The sequence below is a fragment of the Muscardinus avellanarius genome, assembly GCF_963383645.1.
Source record: "Muscardinus avellanarius genome assembly, chromosome: 11".
In the NCBI taxonomy this organism is placed as follows: Eukaryota; Metazoa; Chordata; class Mammalia; order Rodentia; family Gliridae; genus Muscardinus; species Muscardinus avellanarius.
The window spans coordinates 4,442,421-4,463,219 of NC_137797.1; the positions used below are offsets into that span (position 1 = coordinate 4,442,421).

The 20,799-nt window shown below is 52.4% G+C and overlaps 1 protein-coding gene across 1 annotated transcript in view; it reads right to left on the minus strand.

Annotated features, from left to right (window-relative positions):
* Positions 1-8,770: 8,770 nt before the first annotated feature.
* ATXN10 (ataxin 10) overlaps positions 8,771-20,799 on the minus strand; it is a gene marked incomplete at both ends in the record, with an annotated part of 162,612 nt that continues 150,583 nt past the window's right edge. The window contains 6 exons of the mRNA XM_080704757.1: positions 8,771-8,816; positions 9,106-9,166; positions 9,254-9,275; positions 15,607-15,778; positions 19,152-19,226; positions 20,248-20,434. Coding sequence (XP_080560883.1) covers positions 8,771-8,816; positions 9,106-9,166; positions 9,254-9,275; positions 15,607-15,778; positions 19,152-19,226; positions 20,248-20,434 — 563 coding nt within the window. The remainder of the gene's footprint in view (positions 8,817-9,105; positions 9,167-9,253; positions 9,276-15,606; positions 15,779-19,151; positions 19,227-20,247; positions 20,435-20,799) is intronic.

Here is a 20,799-nt window from a genome sequence, read left to right on the forward strand (position 1 = left end):
TGGCAGAGAAAGGAGGATGGGTGGAGGCCTTGCGGCCACACCACAGGCAGGGCGCCCGGGGAGGACGAATTGGGCTAATCCCAGGAGCAGGGGCGGTCAGGTGGCCGAGCCAGGGAGGTGGTGGCCAGAAGGATGGGTCTCAAGGCGGAGCCCTGGGTCTTGCTGGCAGGTTCTGTGCAGGGTTTGAGAGGGAGAGGAGCCAGGCACACCACCGAGGGGCCCACCTGGGCACCTGGCTGTCTGAGAGGGCTGGGAGCAAGGGGTCTGGGGCAGGAGCTGTGTGGGCCTATCTCCAGGAGATGCTCCAGCCAGTGCAGCGGCCACGTGGTGGGCAGGAGCTCAGGGCAGCACCGGATGCCGGGACTCAGGGCCGTCCGGGTGTCACTGGTGCTTAAAGCCTTTTTTCTGGGGCAGGAAATCCTCCCGCAGCGCTATGGGAGAGGAAGGCAGGTGTCAGGGAGGGGCCTCAGGGGAGACAGGCCTCGCTGCTGTGGCCTGGACCCCGAACCCTTGGAGCAGGGGGTGGAGCTGCCCAGGCTGGAGGGAGGAAAGACAGGACCAGACAACACTTGGCGGGGCGGGGGGGGGGGCAGCTTTCAAAGGGAGAGGTGGCTGCGGCAGGGAGGGGTAGCTGCTGCTTTTTTTGCTTTTTTGCTTTTTTTTTTTTTTTTGTGGTACTGGGGATGGAACCCAGAGGAATTCTAACTCCGAGCTATACTCCCAGTCTTTTTATTCTTTATTTTGAAACAGGGGTCTCACTGAGTTGCAAAGGGCCTAAGTAGCTGAGGTTGTTCTTAAACCCTGATTCTCCTGTCTCAGCCTCCCAAATGCTGAGATTACAAGTGTGCACCACCACACCTGGCTCTATTTTTTATTCTTTACTTTGAAACAGAATTTCACTAAGTTGCAGGGGACCTCACTAAGTAGCTGAAGTTGTCCTTAAACCGTGATCCTCCCATCTCAGCCTCCCAAGTACTGAGATTACAAGTGTGTGCCCGGCAAGAGGGTTGTTCTTTTTTTAAAGATGGCAAAAATCACAGCTGGGACACTGGCTTTGGGGGTGTTGAAGGGCGGGTCCAGGGGCTCCTGAGGGGCTCCACTGGGCCTGGGGAGGGGCCTGGCTGAGGGAGCAGGCAGCAGGGCGGCAGTGGGGCAGAGGCGCTGGGTACTGAGTGGGGTCACAGTGTGACCCCCTGGCTGTGCGTGGACTGGCGGGGGGGGGCGTTAAAAAGGGCTGGGATTGTGCCAGACCAGAGCTTTACCTCGGCCCTGGCTGAGGAGTGTGCAGGGGCATGCTAGAGAGGAGGCGTGCTGGCAGTGACCGGGCAGAGGCGGGGTGCGGCAGAGACCGCAAGGGCCGCCGCGGTTGCTGGCGGTAAGTTTGGGCTCTGCCCCTGGAAGCTGGGGTCTCTGCCTCAGTCCCCCAACCCCCGTGTAAAATACCAAGGGCCCTGCCTCCTAGCACACAGTCCTGCTGTGCAGGAAAAGCTCTGGGACAGAGAGGCCTCAAGTCCACATCCTGGGTGGGGCCGGGGATACAGGGCCCTGGGGTGGGGGTCTCCATGGACCACCTTGAGGTGACATGGGCCGCGGCCATCCCCAGAGGGCAGTACAGCCTCCCCCCTGGCGGGCTCCCAGCTGAGAACCTGCAGACAGCGCCCAGGTGACCTGGGTTTGCTCCCGGCTCGCCTTCTCCTGTGCCTGAAGTGCTGCTGGCAGCTGTTCTGCCCCTGCTACCTCACAGGGCCGGCCCTCGCAGCCCCGGGAGGGCCATCACAACCATAGAGGGCAAGCAGCCTGCCCAAGGACACACAGCGGGGCGGGGCGCCGCTTAGGACACATCTGTCATCACTCCTGTGTCGTCCCTCAGGAGGATGAGAGCCTTGCCTGGCCGCCTGTGCCTGGGCTGGGATTCAGGCCCGGGCTGCTGGCAACCCCACACTTAGGTCAGAAAGGCAGGGAGGGGCCGGGTGAGGGCCTGCGCCCCTGCTGCCCTCAGGGTCCGCCCAGCACGGCATCACAACCGGAGTTCCCTGGAATGTACCCCAAAGGCGGATGGCGAGCAGGCGGCAGGGGCCCGGCCTGCTGAGGCACCCCGTCTGGGCCACTTCTCCGTGTCCCCGATACTTGTGACGGAGGCTGGCCTGCACATGGCAGCCTATGGCCGGGCCTGGCCAGCAGTGGGTGCACTCCGTTCCACGAACCATGGGAGGCCAGAGCGCCAGTCGGGGGAAGGAGGGCAGAGACAGGCAGGGAGCCCTCAGGGGGAGACAGACTCAGCAGAAGGGAGGCGGGGGAGAGGACAGGAGGAAGGGACAGAAGCAGAGAAGCAGCTGGACAGCTGAGCCGGGAAGTGGCGTGAGGAGGAGCCTGGGGTCTGGGGCGCTGGGGCCCGGCATGGCTACCCGCGGATTTTTTATTTACAGGTTATTAATTGATGGGAACAGATTGCAGCTGGAAACTCTAAGTTCCAGCGGAATGCCTCCAGGAAGCCTGCCCGCCTAGGACTCTGGGAACAAAGGCTCCCCGTAAACATCTCCTGAGGTGCGGAATCTCCAGGTAACGCAAGGACCTCACATCCAGACACGCAGTTGGGAAACCTCAGCGCCTGATTAGGTTAGTTAACCGGCTCCTGCGCCGGGCGCTGGAATGTGGCCGTGCCGAGCGTGAGTCATCAGGAGCAGCACCTAGGAAAATACCCAAGTCACCCCAATTACACCATTATCAATCGCTGCATCGCTCTGCGACCCAGCCCAATGAAACTGGAGCCGATGCCAGCTGGGCCGGGCCGAGAGGAATCCAGCTCTTGGCCGGGGCGGCTGCCTGGCAATGCCTCTGCGGTCGTGCCAAGCCACAAGCCCTGTGTGGTCGATGTGCCCAGAGGTGTCGGTCCCATTTCTCAGTCATGGAAACTAAGGCCCACCGGGGCGAGGGGCTCTCTTGCTGCAGCTCCAGCCACAGACAGACCCCGAGAGGAAGGCTGCCGCTGTGGCTGAGTGGTGGCCGCAGGTGGCCAGGTGGTCTCTGCAGCCGCGTGCCGCCATCTTGGCCCCTGGAAGGGTCACCTTGGACGGAGCTTCTGTTTAGTGTTAGGACGTGGCAACATCTCAGCGACCTCAGTAAGTGGGTACCATTTGCTCTGCTTGCCGGATGATGAAACCCAGACTCGAGGATTTGCCTCCGGCCCAGGTGGCTTGGCTAGCTGTTGGTGGCAAGGGGCTCAGTCCGCCTGTGTGACTCCGATTCCGTGCCCTTCCCGGGCCGACGGGCGCCTGTGTCTCTGGGCTGAAGATGAGCGGGGGGCCGAGGCACTTGCGTGTGTGCATGCCCATGTGTGCACACAGGCATGCCCGTGTGCGCGCCGCGCCGGCCTCCTGCCTCCGTCCTGTGGTGGCGGGCCTGGCCCAGCAGCGCCGGGAGCCAGCACAGCCGGCCCACCCACGAGCCAGTAGCGCTCGGTCTCTTAATCAGTAAGATATGTTTCTGGAATAAAAACCACATCAGCATTTTCATTTTCAAGTTCAGACAAGGTTTTTTTTTTTTTCCTTCTTCCCAATTTTCCCTTCGCATGGGTGAGGCTAATCCTTCTGCTTGACTGACAGGTCTTTAGACTCAGGCACACATTTAAGGCAGCGAAGAATCAGGACAAGAGAGTGGAGACTTCGCCTCTTCCTGGAGTTTTTCAAGCTTCCATAATACCACAACCCATAATTACCAATGTGAAATTAAAAAAGTAATGATCCCTAAACAGAGGCTCAGCTTGTCCCGGCAGAGCAGAGGCAAGGAGGCGCGGTGTGACCCTGCCTGGTTCAGAGTGCAAGCTCTGCCCCGTCCTGGGGTCTTCTCTGGGGAGTGGAGAGGATTCGCAGGTAGAGGGCTCCCAGCCTGGGGCTCCGCCAATGCTGGGGCTTGGGGTGGAAAGATGAACGAATGACTGGATTAATAAAGGCATGATGGATGGGGATGGGGCGGGGCCTCCCCGAGGCAGGCCCAGGTGTGAGCCTGCGGCTCCAGAGAGGAAGAAGCCGGAGATCAGGAGAAAGCGCCTCTCTCTGGAGAGTGGAGAGGGTTTACCATGGCGACAGAGTAAATATTAGAGTTTCCTCCCCCTCCCTTCTGAGTGCTTCCCCGAGTATATTCAAATTAAAAGTCTCTTATCCTGGACTTGAACTTGATTTTTGTTTAATAAAAGGTAGGGCTAGAAGCAAATTCAGGGCAATAAATTTGTCGGCATTTATTCAGAAAGGCCTCCAAGAGGCGCCATTGAAGCAGGGCCTCAACCGCGGGCTCAGAATGAGCCACGTGAAGGAGGCAGAGGCTGGCTGCAGGCAGAGCCCAGGGCAGGGCCAGTCCCCCCAGGGGGCGGCCCCCAGGAGCAGGGCCAGCTCTTAGTTGTGGGGCCTGTTCTAGGTGCTGCTGGATGTTGACACCTGGGCCCTGCCCACTAAGTGCCAGGGACATCCTTTAATTGTGACAAGTCAAACTCCCACACATCCCCAAGTGCCCCCTGGTGGGGGCGTGGAGTACTGCCTCCAGAACCACTGGGGTAATCAGGTAGGGGTGCTCTGGTGTGCGGCGCTTGTGCAGGGAGGCACAGCACAGGAAAGCCTGGTGGCTAGAGATGAGGTTGGCAGGAGGCAGGCAGCAGTTGGATTACAAATCCCCTTGAATGCCCTCTTGGCAAGTAAGCCACTGAAGTAGTTTTTGGTTGGGGAATGATATGCCAGAGCTGCACTCCAGAAAGGTCACTGGCGGCTGGGTGAGGCGTGCTTTGGAGGAAGGAAAGATTGAAAAGTAGAGGCTTGGAATTTTCTTATGGTAAGATTAACCACAAAGTCAATTTATTTAATTAACATAGGGCTACTATTTCTAACATAGAGCTTCTATTTCTTCTTATATGAATTTTAATAATCGCATCTTTCAGAGAAGCAATTCATTGATTCTAAATCATGAAATTACTATTACTATTATTATTATTACACTGGGATGGGCCCCAGGGGCCGTCTACCTCCAGGCTACACCTCCAGACCTATTTTATATTTTACTTGGAAACAGGGTCTCACTAAGTTACTGAGAGCCTCACCAAGCTGCTGAGGCTGGCTTTGATCCCGTGACCCTCCTGTCTCAGCCTCCCAAGTACTGGGATTGCAAGCACGTGCCACCACGCCTGGCTCCGTCAAATTATTTTAACGTGAAACTGTTCCTGGTGTCCCTCATTTTCCTCTTGCTGACTGTAGGATCTGTAGTGATGTCCCACCTCTCACTGCTGTGCGTTTCTTTAGCAGTCTGGCTGGAGGTTTACCAATATCATGGATCTCTTCAAGAAAATGGTCTTTGGTCTCACTGACTTCTCCCTGTAGTTGGCTCCTTTCGATTTGATTGACCTTTTGATGCTGTTGGTATTATTATCCTCTTTTGTGTTTCATTGTCCTCATTTTCTAGCTTCTTATGATGGAAGCTTAGTTTGTTGGTTTTAAATATCTACATGTAGCTGGCCGTGGTGGCGCAAGCTTGTCATCCCAGCATTCGGGAGGCTGAGACAGGAGGATGGTGGTTCACGGACAGCCTCAGCTACTTAGTGAGGCCCTTCACAACTCAGTGAGACCCTGTTTCAAAGAATAAAAAAATATGCTGGGGGTGAAGCTCAGACGTAGAATGCCCCCGGGTTCCATCTCCAGCACTGCACCCCCCCCCCAAATCTAAATTAGCCAAGTGTGGTGGCACACATCTATAATCCCAGTGCTTGGGAGGCTGAAAGAGAACTGCAGGTTTGAGAAGACCTGTTTGTATGTGTGTCTGTGTGTTGTGTTTGTATGGTACTGGGGGTGGAACCCAGAGGCTTTTCTACCTCTGGGCTATACTCCTAGACCTATTTTATACTTTGTTTGGAAACAGGGTCTCACTAAGTTGCTGAGAGCCTCACTCAGTAGCAGAGGCTGGCTTCGAACCTGTGCGGTCCTCCCGTCCCAGCCTCCCAAAAGCTGGGATTATAAGCACGCGCCACCACGCCCGGCTGAGGGGACCTATTTTAAAACAAAACATAAAGTAGGGCTGGGGTGTGTGTGGCTCTAGAGGCAGAATGTCCCTTGGTCGAATCCCCAGCACCCCTCCAATGTCTCTTCTTTCCTAAGACAGCATAAGCTTCAGTTTCCTTCGGCATCGCCTCAGCGGCATCTCAAAAATGTCTGTATGTTGTCCTCATTCAGACCGATAAACTTCCCATCTGCTTTGCAGTTTCCTCTCTGACTCATGTGGGCTATCTGTAAGTGAGCTTTTTCAACTTCAAACATTCAGCTCTTCCTAAGTATCTTTCTGTTATCAGGTTTTAATTCTGTTGTGGTCAGAATTTAATGCTGTGTGTGAAATCGTCCTTACTCTGTATGACTTCAAGCATAAAAGCCCTACATTAGAATAAAATTCCCAGTGAAGTCAAAACGCACATTCTAGAAGAAAAAGTAAGAATATTATTCCTAAACATTAAACATATATTCACCAAATGGATTGCAGTGGGAAACACGCTTCTCTGCATTTTAATTCCAATGAAATTATGTAAAAGAGCGATGTCATGGTTCCACTTTGAAGTATTTCCACTATTTGCTGAGAACGGTATCATGTGAAACTCTAAAAAGTTGAGACTGAAAATTCAGATATCAACCTAAAATGTTGGTGTTTTTCCAGCATTCTTTGGGGGAAATATGGACAGAAGTGGACTACATGATAAATAAGATGGCACCTGCAATTGGGATTTTTCCTTTTTAAGACAGGTGAGGCTTGAGGTGGTCAGAGAAGAAACAGGAGGAAGGCAGGCCTGTCTGTGAACGAGGTCCCCTAGGTGTCTGTGAACGAGGTCCCCTGGGTGTCTGTGAACGAGGTCCCCTGGGTGTCTGTGAACGAGGTCCCCCTGGGTGTCTGTGACTGAGGTTCCCCTGGCAGTGCTGTCTCCACCCACAGGTGGGGGTGCGGGCCTTGGAGGCCATTCCTCCATCTTACCAGGGCAGACGGTGGAACACGGGGCCCACGTACAGGAAGGCTGGATGGCTCAGTCATAAGGCCGTGGGGGAGGTGGATGGAGGTGGGCTAGGTGTTTAGGGGGTTGAGCCTCCAGAGCACCATGGAGGGCAGTGGTGTCAGAGGCTGCTCTGCGCTCGTGGACAAGGCCACTTTCAGTCCTTATTGCAGTAGCGTTTGTGCCTTTATGATGACCAAACTGGACAACCATGGCGGTCACAGCACTCAGCCACGGCCTGGACGGACAGGTGGCCTGGGTCTCACCAAAGCACAGCTGCGCGGGAGGCGTTCTGGGCAGCTGTGACTACTCCTGAGACTGCAGTGACGGGTGACGCTTCCTGAAAGCGCCAGGTGCAGCTCCTGCCTGCGCGTGCAGCCCCTGCCCACAGCAGGGGCGCGTGTTCTGTGATTAGTAGAAGGTAGAGATCAAGATGGACCCGATCCTCGGAAGGTTTCCTGGAGGAGAGCTTTATGATGGGGCTTAAAAACAGGCTTTTTTTTTTTTTTTTACCCCCAAGCTACACCACAAGCCCCATTTCTTCTTTTTTAAAATTTTGAACCTGCAGTCCTGTTGTCTCAGCCTCCCAAGTACTGGGATGACAGGCGTGCACCATCACGCGTGATGATGAACAGGCTTCTGAAGAACAATGTTAGTAATACCTGAGAGGAAGGACCCAGGCAGGCCCTACCTACTGACGGAAGCAGTTTGGGGCAGGAGCCAACTCCAAGCCCAACCTGGCTCTGCCAGGGCTGCCAGGGCAGGGCTCTCTTTGGGTCCTACTCCCCGCCCTGCCCTGCCCACTTTGCAGGAGTGTCGGCAGGGCAGCTGCCATTTTGGCTAGCATCTTTTCGAGCAAGACATCTCCTGTAAACCCTCGAACTCAGTCCTTACCAAGTTCTGGTTTGATGGGTAAGGTGTTGACACTGGTGTTCAGATGCTGAGCTCGCCTCGTGAGGGAGGAGCCTTGGTCTGCTTCCTCCAGCCGGCAGGCTGACTCTCGCTGCGTCCCTGCGGCCAGAGTTGTTTCTCAAGGGAGCATCTCCCTTGTGCCGCCCCAGGACACGGTCTATACTGTGTGGGTGGGCATGTAAGCTGCTCTCTTCTCAAGGCCCTGGCCCCATGTGCAGGGGCCTTCCCTCCTGTAAAGTCTGCAGGGATCCAGTGGCACACATCACATCAAGATACCACTTCCAAGGTGAAGGACAGTTGTTGTGTCAGACCCCTCCCATAACCAAGACGGAAACAGGTGTGATGCCCCGTGGGCCTCTGGATCTGGGAGGCCATAGAGTGGGGCCCAGAGCAAGAGGGCTCTGTGATGGGTCCCGGCTGCTGTGCCAGCTGTTCTGCCATACAGACCTATCATCCAGCCAATCCAGGGCACATGGAGTATCAATGGCAGGTGAAAGCTTTGGCAGGCCCCTCCAGGCACAGGCTCTTAGCATCTGGGGCAAAGCCCCACTACGCTCTGCGGCTACCACTCTCCTTGGTGGCTGCTGGTCCTTAACAGAGACGGAGCCCCAAGCCCCGGCCACCACGCCATCTTGCACTCTGAGCCACACACCAGCACACGGATGTGGCACATACGTGATCAGGCTCAGGAAGACCAAGAGGACATAAGTAGATGAGTGGCCCAATGCCCACAGCCGCCATTTCTGCCCTGCTGCCTTCTCCGCACCGCAGCCTGTACCTGAGGAGAGTCCTGTGACCACTGGACAGAAGACCAGGACTGGCTTACGGCGGCTCCTCCTAACATGCAGGCTCTCAGCGACTGTGGAAGCTGAGCCCTACAGCCCCGCTCTGGGGCGGCCTGCAGGAGAGCGGGGAAGGTGGACCTCACAGTGGGCAGCACTTCAGCAGTGCACCGCGGCAGGTGTGAGCACGTACCAACCCACAGGCAGCACCAGTGGTCTGTAGGTCAAGGACGAGAACATGATGGAATCTTGGTGACAAGGTATGTGGACAGGCTCTCTGGATGGGAAAAAAGATACTCACTTCTCACATGAATGCTAAGGGTGACTTCAGTAACGTAGGATTTTGATAATCAAATGCATAGAATGACTAGTTCTGGGGAGAGGCCAGCTTCCATTCCCAGCAACCTGCTGTGGCCCAACGGGCTCAGGAACAAGGTGGCCACGCCGGCAGGAACAGTGTTCAGAACTGCAGGGCGCAGCAACGGAACTTTCATTCATGAAGGCCGACCCGGCCAGGCCACCGCTGGTGAGGCCCAGTCTGCCAGACGCTTACCTTGGATACAGACTTGCTTTCTCTACACAGCGTGACAGAGGAAGTTAGCTTAAGTGCTGGCTACGGTCACATGACCAGTTACAGATGAAGACTGTAACATTCCCTCCTTATTTGCATATATGTAGTACACACACAACAGGGAAAACAGAAATTTATTTTCTCTTGGCATGCAACATAAGATGCATTGACTTTGTATAACTCTATGTATTGTTAATTTTGCAGCACATATGTAGGTGCAGGATATAAAGAGCCCGAGTAAACACCGGTGGACTTTACCTTCTCATCTGGTGAAGGGGTTAGTTACACGGGCTCGGCAGTATGTTCACAGGAGACTGGTACCAGGTTACGAAGGATCATGACCCTGTTATTGTCTTCACTTGGAGATTAAGTATGGCTTGTAAGTGCCAAGTTGACAAAGGGTGGACTCATGATGATTATGATGTCCATCTGACTGGCTGCTGGATGCCAGGTGTAGTTAAACATTACTTCTGGGTGAGTCTGTGAGGGTGTCTCAGAAGAGACAAGCATCTGGACTGGACTGAGTGGAAGCAGAGGGTCCCCCAGTGCAGGTGGATGCCTCCAACCCACGAAGGTGGGAAAAGAATACAGGGTGGAGGAAGTTCTCTCTCTGCCAGACAGCTGGACCTGAAGCAGTCTTCTGCCCTTGGACTGACTCACACCACGAGCTCGCCTGGCTCTTAGCCCTTGGGCTGAACTGGAACCTGCACTTCTTTCTCCTGGGTCTCCAGCTTGCAGAGGGCTGACTGCAGGCTATCTCAGCCTCTGACCATGAGTAAGCCAAATCCTTTATACACAGAGAAATCAGCAATGGGATTCATATGTATATAAATACAGAGGAGACATATATTTGTATATAATACATGGAATATACATATAACATATGGGATATGATATATATATATATATATATATATATATATATATATATATCTCCTAAAAACGAGAGAATTATTTTCCCCCCACTATCTTAATTTTTGATAATTTTTTTTTTTCCTCATGGTACTGGGGATCGAACCCAAAGGCACCGCTGAGTACATTCTCGGCCCAACTTTATTTATTTTATTTCAAAGCCAGGTCTCATGAAGCTGCTCACACCTGCGATCCCCGTCATAGCCTTTCAAGTACTAGCCGTGCCTCTACTTTAGAGCGTGGTAATGTAGTTAAGGAATCTTGTCCTATGTAGATGATGACCGTACTTCTTCGAAGTTTCCATCTAGGAAACGGCATTTTCACATAGTCTAAAACAGGGGCACTTCCTGTTTCCTTTCTCCCACCCCACATTCACTGCTGCCAGCATGATCTCTTGGAAACACCGTACTTCCCCTCATGCCCCCAGGACTATTTAAAAATATGTCAAGTGTATACATGAGGGTCTATTTGTGGACTTTTTCCCTGTGGTCTATTTATCTATTCTGGTATTACTTAAAGGAGTCTTGCTTTTAAGCTGGATATGGTAGTGCACACCTGTAATCCCAGTATTTGGGAGGTTGAGACTGGAGGATGGCAGGTTTGAGACCAGCCTCAGCAACCTAGTGAGATCCTGCTTAAAAAACAAAAAGAGGCCAAGGATGTTGTTTAGAGGTAGAATGTCTGAGTTCAGTCTCCAGTACCCAAACAAGCAACCTTCCCAGCCTAAACTTACCTCCTTGTCTCAGCCTCCCAAGTTCTACGATTACAGGCATGAAACAAGTCTGGCTTCCCGACCCTTCTATTAGAGTATCTACCACTCCCCCTGCAGCCCCTCCCCAGCCATGGCCTCTCCACCTCCTTCCCTGCCTGCTGCTCACTGGCTATTTTACCTTTGCAGTATAAGGGTACTGCAAGTGGTGAGTAGTGATTAATCTTGTTTTTGATATCAAAAGGCAAAAATTTCATCATTCAAAAGTTGGATGCTGGCTGGGTGTAGTTTCACACACTTGTAATCCCCGCACTTGGGAGGCTGAAACGGGAAGATTGCACAGGTTCGAAGCCAGCCTCAGCTACTTAGTGAGGTTCTCAGCAACTTAGTGAGACCCTGATTCCAAATTAAATAGAAAATAGGTCTGGGAGTATAGCCCGGAGGTAGAAAGCCTCTGGTTTCCACACCAAGTACCGCACGCGCGCGCGCGCGCACACACACACACACACACACACACACACACAGAGTTGGACGCTTGCTTTATGAGCATCTATATTCTTGAGGAAAATCCCCATTTAATGCTAATCGTTTGTTAATACTGTTCTTAGTGTCTCTGGATTGGCCTTCTCCTTTCCTCTAACCTTTTTTTTTTGAGTCAGGTTTCTATCATAAGGTTGTGTTGAACTCCTAAAGTGAGTTGTGAAGTATCCTATTTCTAGAAGAGTTTGTGATTAGCAGTAGTTTTCCTAAGATGCTGGTAGCACTTATTGCTGAATCTATCTAGGCCTGGAGTTTCCTCTGTGGAAGTTGTAAAGATCAAATATTTGAAATAATTATAGGGAATTCTCCATTTCATTTTGTGTTTTGCTTTAAATAAGAACAGGTTCACCAGTGTCATCTGCCTTCAAGTTGGCACAGAGCACGGGACTCCCTGTGACTTCTGACGTCACAGGAGCTGAAGTGAGGATGATTTCCCAGTGCCCGTCTCCATTGTTCTCACCACGGCTTTATTAACACATTTTTTTCAAAGAGACAATCTTTGGCTTCATCCCCACTGTTGCGTCTCCTGTGGGAACTTTCTAACTGTGCTTTGGGTACACTACGGCCAGAGAACACACGGGTGATTTTTTTTTTTTTTTTTTTTTTTGGTGGTACTGGGGTTCCTGGAAGCCCTTCTACCTCTGGGCTACACTCCCAGACCTATTTTTTATATTTTATTTGGAAACAGGGTCTCCTAAGCCAGCGCGGCTGGCTTGGAACCTGCGCGGTCCTCCTGTCTCCGCCTCCCAAGTGCGAGGATGACAAGCGTGCCCGCTGCGCCCAGCCACGTGGGTGATTTTAATCCTTTGTAACCTGTTGAGATTTCTCTTAGAGCACAGCAAAGGGGTCATAAGGGCCAACGGCCCCGTGTGTTCTGAGAGCGCGCGCTCTGCAGTCGTCTGGCATGGTGCTCTACGGATGCCAAGCAGGGTCACCCTACTAACTGCGGTGTCCAAGTCTTCATGGATGTTTGTGCTTGCCTATCCGACCAATTCTCCAGAACACCCGCTAAAGGTTTCCACTGCAGCTGTGTGTCTGCCCTCTCCCCGGCCGCTGCCTCCACTCGGGACATCCTCAGGCTGTACCTGCAGCCATCGCCTTATTTGGCTTCCTGTCCCTTTCGGAAACCACTCCTCCCCTTGAGGTGTTTCTGGCAGAGGGACACCTTTCAATATGTCCTTCAGTGAAAGGCTACTGGTGACAAATGCCCTAGGTGTTTGCTAGAATGTCGATTCCTTTCTCACCCTTGAGGGGGGGGCAGGAGAAAGACCTAGGACGCCAGGTTGGCCGTCACTTTCAACTCAGAAGACATGGTTTTACTGTCTTCTAGCTTCCATCTTTCTTCTGTTCAAAAGTCAGCGTGTCTAGTATTGGCTCCCGTGGGGAGAATCTGTGTTGCTTCTTGTGTTATTCACTACTGTACAGCAAGCTACCTCTGTATGAGACCTGCAGCAAGAACACTGGGAGTGTCTCTGGATGAGGAGTGTGGGTGCAGCGTGGCTGGTCCTCTAGCTCAGGTCCACAAGGAGGCAGCCATCTGGGCGCTGGCGGAAGAGTGCCTTCCTGGCTTGCTCACGCTTCCCTGGTTTGCTTGCACGGGAGCATCTCACCACGGGCACTTTACTAGAGCCAGTGACAGGCCAAAAGGGTCAGGAAGACACAAGTCCCAGTCTTTTAACATACCACGCACCTGCCATAGTCTGTTAGTTAAAGAAGGGCTCACCCCCATCAAAGGGAGAGGGTCCTCCAAGGCACGAGTTCCAGGAGGAAAGCCCACGGGGAGCCACGTCAGGAGCCACCTGGCCCATGTTTCAAGATGTCCCACTGGTTTTTAATGGTTCCACAATGTTTTTTTTCTTTCATTTAAATTGCGAACAGTTCACTGAAATTCCTCACTCCATGGCTTGACATCTCTGTTTCATGAAAGGAAGAACGTTCACTCTGGCCTTGGTGGCCAGTCCCCACCCTTAGCTTGCTCGGGCCGCCCTACAGCGCAGGGCTGAGCGGCTCAGAGCAGGGGATTTAGCCCCAGTTGCAGAGGCTGGAGTCCAAGACTGAGAGGCAGCGGGCGGCTCCTCTGAGGCCCGGCTTTGGTTTGTTCTTCATGGTCTTCCCATCTCCAGATGGTCTTCTCTCTGAATCTGTGTCCAAATCCACTCTTTTTAAAATAAGGGCACCAGTTATATTGAAGTGGCGCCCACTATGATGATAAAGGCCCACCTCATTTTAACTTAATTACTTCTATTAAAACCCGACCTCTATTTATTTAAAATAGGGTCACATTCGGAAGAACTGGGAGTTAGGACTCTGATGTGTGAATATTTTTGGGGGGACAAACACATTGATCTTGAACTGCTCAAAAGAATATCTGTCTCCAAAATAGGTGAAAATCATAAGTTTTACTGAACAGCCTGCCAAAAGTGAAAATATATGTATCCTGTTGGGATAAACATACATTACCCGTGAGAGCTTGGTATGCTGAGATAAAACACACATTTGCCTCATCCAGAAGGGACCAGTGTCAGCTTCGCCCCCACACTGTAAATAGCTCCCGAAGTGAGCAGTCGCAGCAGCGCGACCACTGCAAGCTACGCAGGGAGGCCGGCAGGACGAGTGCTCGGACCCCGCGCCAGCTCCCCAGCCCTCCAGGGCCACGCTGCAGGGGCGCACTGCATCCTGACTGTAAGGCACCCCGACCCCGGGCACAGGCAGAGCAAGAGCTCTGTGGTCACCAGACACACTGGGGGGAAAGGAATCCAGAGCCCAAGCCTGGAGAGTGGCTCCGCCCCTCCACTCGCTCAGTCCCGCCTGGCTCATCTTCTGGGGCTGGGCGGTGCTCTTGTGGCCTTCCTCTGGGACTTCCAGGTATTAACCAGGGAGCATCACACCCACTCTTCGCTCTCCTCAAACTCTGGAGAAGGGCGCCAGCTGGCTCCTGTACCCCACACGTCCTCTCCCTGTCTGCTGTTCCCCACGGGTTGTCTTAGAATTCATTTTGGTTATTTTCAACCAGTCCATCTTCCATTTGCTATTTCTCTTTGATGGCTAACCCCTACAACACCCCATCTATGATTTTTTTTTTTTTCTTTTTGGTACTGGGGATTGAATGCAGGGGCATTCAACCTCTGAACTACATCCCCTGGCCCTTTTGTATTTTATTTCAAAACAGGGTTTTGCTAAGTTACAAAGAATGACATCAAGCCTGAATGTTGGAGGTCATCAACCCATCTCAACCTCCCAAGTGCTGAGATTGCAAGCGTGCAACGCCACCCTGGGCTAAAGATCCCTTTGTGAGGGTCTTTAGACATATGTAAAGACCTAGCACACGGTTCAGCCGGGCTGATGTGGGAGCGGGTCAGGGCTGTGTGCTCACCGCAGCCCCTTCCCTCTTGACCTGCACCCTCCCTGGACGTCTTGCTCACGCCCACGGCTGTGAAGTGTCCTCATACCATCCTGTCTTCTGAGCTCATTCTGCCGTTGTTACTACTAAGATCATCTTCTGAATGTCTCAGGAGCATGTCAAACTTAATTAGCCCCAAACAGAATTCTGGATCCTTCTGCCCCAAGCAAAGCACACCTAAGCAGCCTGCTTTACACTCCTGTTTTCCACCTTGGTGAATAAAAAGTCCTCTGCCAGTGGTTAAAGTGTCAGGAGTTAAACCTTGCTTAGCCCATTTACCCTCACCCTCGACAATGACCCTGTGAGCGGATTCTATGGGCTCTACCTCCAAACCTATCAACTAAGGCTTCTCTCCACGTCACCAGCCACCATGATTGTCTAAGCTACCATCAACAATAACTGTGAAGTTACTTCTTTCATTCTCCTCTCCAGTTTCACAAAATGACCGCAAGAACGGTCATTTAAAACCACAAAATGGCCGGGCGTGGTGGCGCACGCTTGTAATCCCCGCGCTTGGGAGGCGGAGACAGGAGGATCGCACAGTTTCGAAGCCAGCTGTGCTGGCTTAAGAGACCCTGTTTCCAAATAAAAATATAACAGGTCTGGGAGTGTAGCCCGGAGGCTTCCAGGAACCCCAGTACCACACAAAAATAAATAAGTAAATAAAACCACAATATGAATCTTCTCAGCCCTCTCTACAATAGTCCCAGAGCTTCACCATGCACGTCAAGTAAAATCCAAATTCCTCCCACGGCCTCTGGACCTGTGTCTGACCTGGGTCTCCTCTGAGCAGCCATACGCCATTCCGCCCTTGGCTCGGGCGTGGGGCCCTGGCAGCTGCTGCTCCCTGGCCTGGCGCAGCTCGTCTGGCTGGGAGGCCGCGGCACCTGCTTCTGCCTGTGCTCCGTGCTGCCGGCACACTGGCACTGTTGGCCCAAAGCCTCCACTAGATGTGACTGATACAGAAAGGCCCCACGCCACCGACTGCCTTCTCCAGGCACTCGCTACAGTGCAGGCTGCTCTTGTATGGCGGTGTTGACTGTGAACTTTCTATCGCCTCATGAGAACACGAGCTTCAGGAAGGCAGGGACCACATCTTTCTTGCTGACTGCTGTGTCCACATGCCTGGTGCACTGCTTGGGGAGGAGCTCAGGTTCAGAGTGGCCAGGCAGCTCGCACAGGCCGCAGAGCTGGCAGGAAGTGGAACTGAGACTCAGGCCTGGGGTGGTCTAATGCAGAGCCCACGTCTCCCAGGGTCCCCTGCTCTGTGCCAGGACAACACTCTGGGCACTGCCACTGTATTTATTTTTGTGCTTCTGGAAAGAAACCATATTGTTCCTCATTCATCTCTTTCCAATGAGCGGCACCACCTGGCCCTCAGGCACTCACTCCTGCGTGATTCTGGGTGTTGACTCGGTTTCCTCACCTATGTAATGGAATTGATACTTTACTTTTTTTTTGTGGTACTGGGGTTCCTGGAAGCCCTTCTACCTCTAGGCTACACTCCCAGACACCTATTTTTTATACTTTTATTTGGAAACAGGGTCTCCTAAGCCAGCACGGCTGGCTTCGAACCTGCACAATCCTCCTGTCTCCGCCTCCCAAGCGCGGGGATTACAAGTGTGCGCCACCACGGCCGGCATAAACTTTACTTTTAACCACTGCTTTCACTCTGGACACTCCTGAGGTAGGCGACACCACCAGCCCCATTTTGGTGAGGAGGAACAAAGGCACCAGGAGCGCACGGAACCTGCTCTGGGGCTGCATGGGAAAAGCGCGGGAGCTGGCTACAGAGCCGTGGTGAAAGCTGTCGCTGTTCTAGCCCACGCCCGAGCTCCTGCCTAAAGGACCTTCAACAGACATAGCACAGCGCTGTGAAAAGCAAAGAACCCATCGTTTCTAAACAAAAGAATCCTCTCTTCTTCCCGCAGTACTAGGGACTGAATCCAGGGCCGCACAAGTGCTAGGCATGGGCACTACCGGGGGCTACCCCTTGACCCACACTAAATGTTTCTAATTTAAGGTTTTAAATGAGAATAAAAACAATTATCAAAAGTTATCAGCCATTTCCATGGACAGGATTGTCTCTGGCTGTTCTGAGGAAAATCGGATGAAGGAGTCAGTACTATAACCACTGTGTTTACGGGACAGGCTCAGCGTGTGTGTATATTGTGACAGTGAGTACATTTGTAGAATATTGCATAATATTTGACCTACAAACCCAAATTAGAAAAAATGTGTAAAAAGAGGAAAACACTGTTTCATGGGAAGAACATGTGCATTTTGAAAACAAGGTCTCCGCTGTCTTTCTGCGCCAGGCAGCGGAGCAAAAGTGATCAGGACCCTGGACAGCACTGACCCCCTCCCCACCCCTGCGCAGTTTCTTAATGTTAAGGTTCTTCTTCCTCAGCGTCTGTGCTTTGTAAAATTCCGCCTTAATTGTACTACTTCTTACGTAAACACTGATTCCTTTATGGGTAGAACTTATTGATGATAGAATCCATTTTTGCAAACAATTGTTCTGGCATTTAATTTTTTTCATTAAAGAACAGTAAAAAATCATTTGAAAATTTAAATGCCATGTTATCAGAGTAGCACAGACATGACTGCAAGAAAGAACAGACCTAAGACACACATGTAAAACACTAACTTTTGATATAAAATGTGCTAACTGGTGACCTACCAATCATTTTCTCTATACCCCATCTTTCAAAAGGAAATACCTTGGCAGTCTCAAAGGCCCCACAGTTAGATTCTGAAGTTATGACACAAAAAATATGTACCTGGATATTAGCTTCTAAATAACCCCAAATCATGAGATGTACCAAGGACGAATTCCCACGGCACGTATTAGAATTGCTAAGGCCTGTGTTTTCGAAGCCTTACGCACTGTCAAGTGAGGCGTTATGAAGTGACCCTTCTGCAGCACTGGGCCTCGCTCTCAACGGAGACGCCTTCCTCCTCGTCTTTTAAAACGAAGCTTTGTCAGTTTGCCCTTGAAAACAATATGGGCACAAAACTTGCTGGGACCATTCTGCCTCTTTACAAACTCTGCACGGCTGGCCTGCTTTTCTCTCTTCTGAATGGCCGATTGAGGTGGTGACTTAATCCTCTACAGCGTGTACAACAAGGTCCTCGGAAGCTCGGGCCACTGGCAGAGCACAGGCGAACTGTTGTGCTCAAGAATTCCGCTCCCAAGGGGGGTCGAGGGGCCACGACGCGGCCAGCGCGTGTTTTCACTACGCGAGCCCCACGCTTCCTATTTAGAAAACACACAGCCGTGCTCCGTTCTGCATTCTCACAAGGCCCTTTTATGGGTGTGTGTTTGTTATTATATGGCTCATACCGACATGTTTGTGTGATCCCACTGGCGAGCACACACCCATTGAGAGAGCAGAAAAGAATGGCCGCCGCAGAGGCCTCAAAGCGGAGGGCTCCCGCTGCTCGCCGCCTTCGCTCCTTGGCCAGGCTTCCATGGGAGAATGGGGCTTTAACTCTTTATGCCCCACCAGAGAATGACTTCTTTGTGTATTTTTAAATTGGCAGTGGCTTCTTTGCGGATAAAATGCCACCGCTGAGAGAGGGGGAGGAAGTTATTCAGAGATTGCCACAGTCCAGAAGCTGAGGCCCCTGCGGAGAGAGAGTCCCACAGACAGAGCACGGAGACGCGTTGTTTCCATCTCAACGTGCCTCAGCTGCCCCCACAAAGCAACCAATCCACCTATATGTCTTTTGTGGTGCTGGGGAGGGAACCCAGGGGTCTTCTATCTCTGAGTGACATCCCAGCCCTATTTTATTTTTTTAGGTTTTGAAACAGGGTTTATGTTTCAGGGGGCCTCATAAGTAGTTGAGGCTGGCCGTGAACATGCAACCCTCTTGTCTCAGCCTCCCAAGAGCTGGGGTTCCAGACATGCGCCGCCGCGCCTGGCTCCCGGAGCGACTTAAGGATGGCTGCAAAACAACCGAGAGGCGTTTTATTTTGGAGCAGTTGGTATTTTAGTAAAACTTTTGGTTGGTTCTTCACTGGTTCTGCTTTGGAAGTTTCCACGTGACTAGTGCAAAAACTCTGAATGTGTTTAGTTTAGTAGCACGGCTGTTCTGGGAGGCACCACAAGGGCGTCCCAGGAGGGTGCTGGTTTCAGTGAGCAGGTGGTCACAGGGACCGACAGGGGCTCACTTCCCGCAGCCCACCTCCAGTACTGCTACACACAGAGACAGACTCCCAGCGAGGGCTCGGCCGAGCCACCGGGGCCTGACGAGGCTGGTGCTTCTGATGAGGGGACGTATGGTTCAGAGGACACCTCATGCCCGGTACTCACGAGCGGGTTGTAACCGACCCCGTGGCTATGGCCGGGGCATGGCGCTGGGGCGGCAGGAGTGGGGTGAGCTCTAACCTGGAATGAGAAGAGTTAAGCGCGCGCACGTCCTCTCCCCTCTCCCTCCCTGCTCATTCCAAAGGACAGGCTCAGTGACAACACAGTAGCTGAAACCAAGAGGGAGGGTTCTCAAATTAATTAACTGGAAATGAGTCTTGTCAGTGTTTTAGAAGGCAGAAGGGGTGAAAAGAGCCTGCGAGAATGAATCGCAGTGAGAAGCAACTTCAACTGCCTGCCAGAGCTCAGAAACGCCCAGGAGAAGCGAGGACGCGGTGGCGAGGCTGCCTGGCTGTCGGAGGGACGCACAGAATCCAAGCAAACATCTTTGCCCACAGAGGGCTGCACCCTCGGGGAGATTTATTATCTGCTGCTACGGTAAGTACAACGAAAGACGTGAATGCACATTTTAGCTGGGGGACAAAGGCCAACCAGACACTTAGGCCAGCTGCAGCTGCAGCTTAGACACTGAATCTACTGCCTACAGGCGCCGGGCGCCGACTTTGTGCTCAGACATCTTCAAACACTTGCGTTTCACACACTGCAGGGTGAAAAATCCATGAAACAGATTCTGAGAATTCCAATGTTTGGATGGAGAGTTCATTCACTAAGAAGAAAAAAGAAACATAAAGATATAACAAGTCTATTTACAAGAATCATCATAGGGAAAACAGAAAATGCAGGGTGCTGGACAGATATCACCTAACCAGGAGAAGCCTGGACCGCACTCACCACCCTGCCATTTGTGTGCGCTTACCCGTAGTGAGCACGGCTAGCTTTTAAAAAGAACCCAGTTTTGTCACAAGCAATAGACCATGTGTGAATTTTGATACACTTTTTATATTTCTCTCTGAGTTTAAAATGTTAACTCTTTTTTAAGAAAAGGGCCACATAAAGCCTGAATAAGGAGCTGTGGGCAGCTCTGTCTGAGGCACCCTGGGTGAGCCGGATACATTCCTTTCACAAAGGATCCCGTAGTGCCAAGACCAAGGGGGCGCTCTCTGCAACTCCACGGAGGCCACCATGTGAAGACAACACTTACCGTGGGGGACTGTCACTAGTAGACTTCAGAATCAGCTTCTCCCCCCGTTTTTCAACTTCGAAACCCATCTTCTTCAGCAGGGACGCGTCGGCCAGCCCCTGGTCCTCCATCTTGGCAATCAGGTCTTGGTTCTGGCTGTTGTCTTCCGTGAGGTTCCGGATGGCGTACACCACCCACTGCGTCAGAACTGGCGAGGGAGTGAAGGAAGCCGCTCACAAGCGTTCCCGTTTAGTAACTGCACCCGAGTGTCAGCGGAACAGGAGGGGAGCGCAAAATACGGAAGCCCACGACCGCGGGCATGTTTCCCTGGAGGCTCTCTCTATACACACGCACGCCTCTGGAGTGGAGGACGTGAGAAGGACAGGTGCGCACACCACTGTCCACGCCTGGCACCCAGAGATGTGGACGCAGCGTGTGAGGAATGAGTGGGCGAGGAGGCCAGGGCTGAGGCTCACCAACACAAGGACACAAACACATGCTCTGCTGGTGGTCACACCCAGCCACCGAGGAAAAGGCCTTTGCCGGCCTGGTCACAGAGCCGTCCTGTCAGAG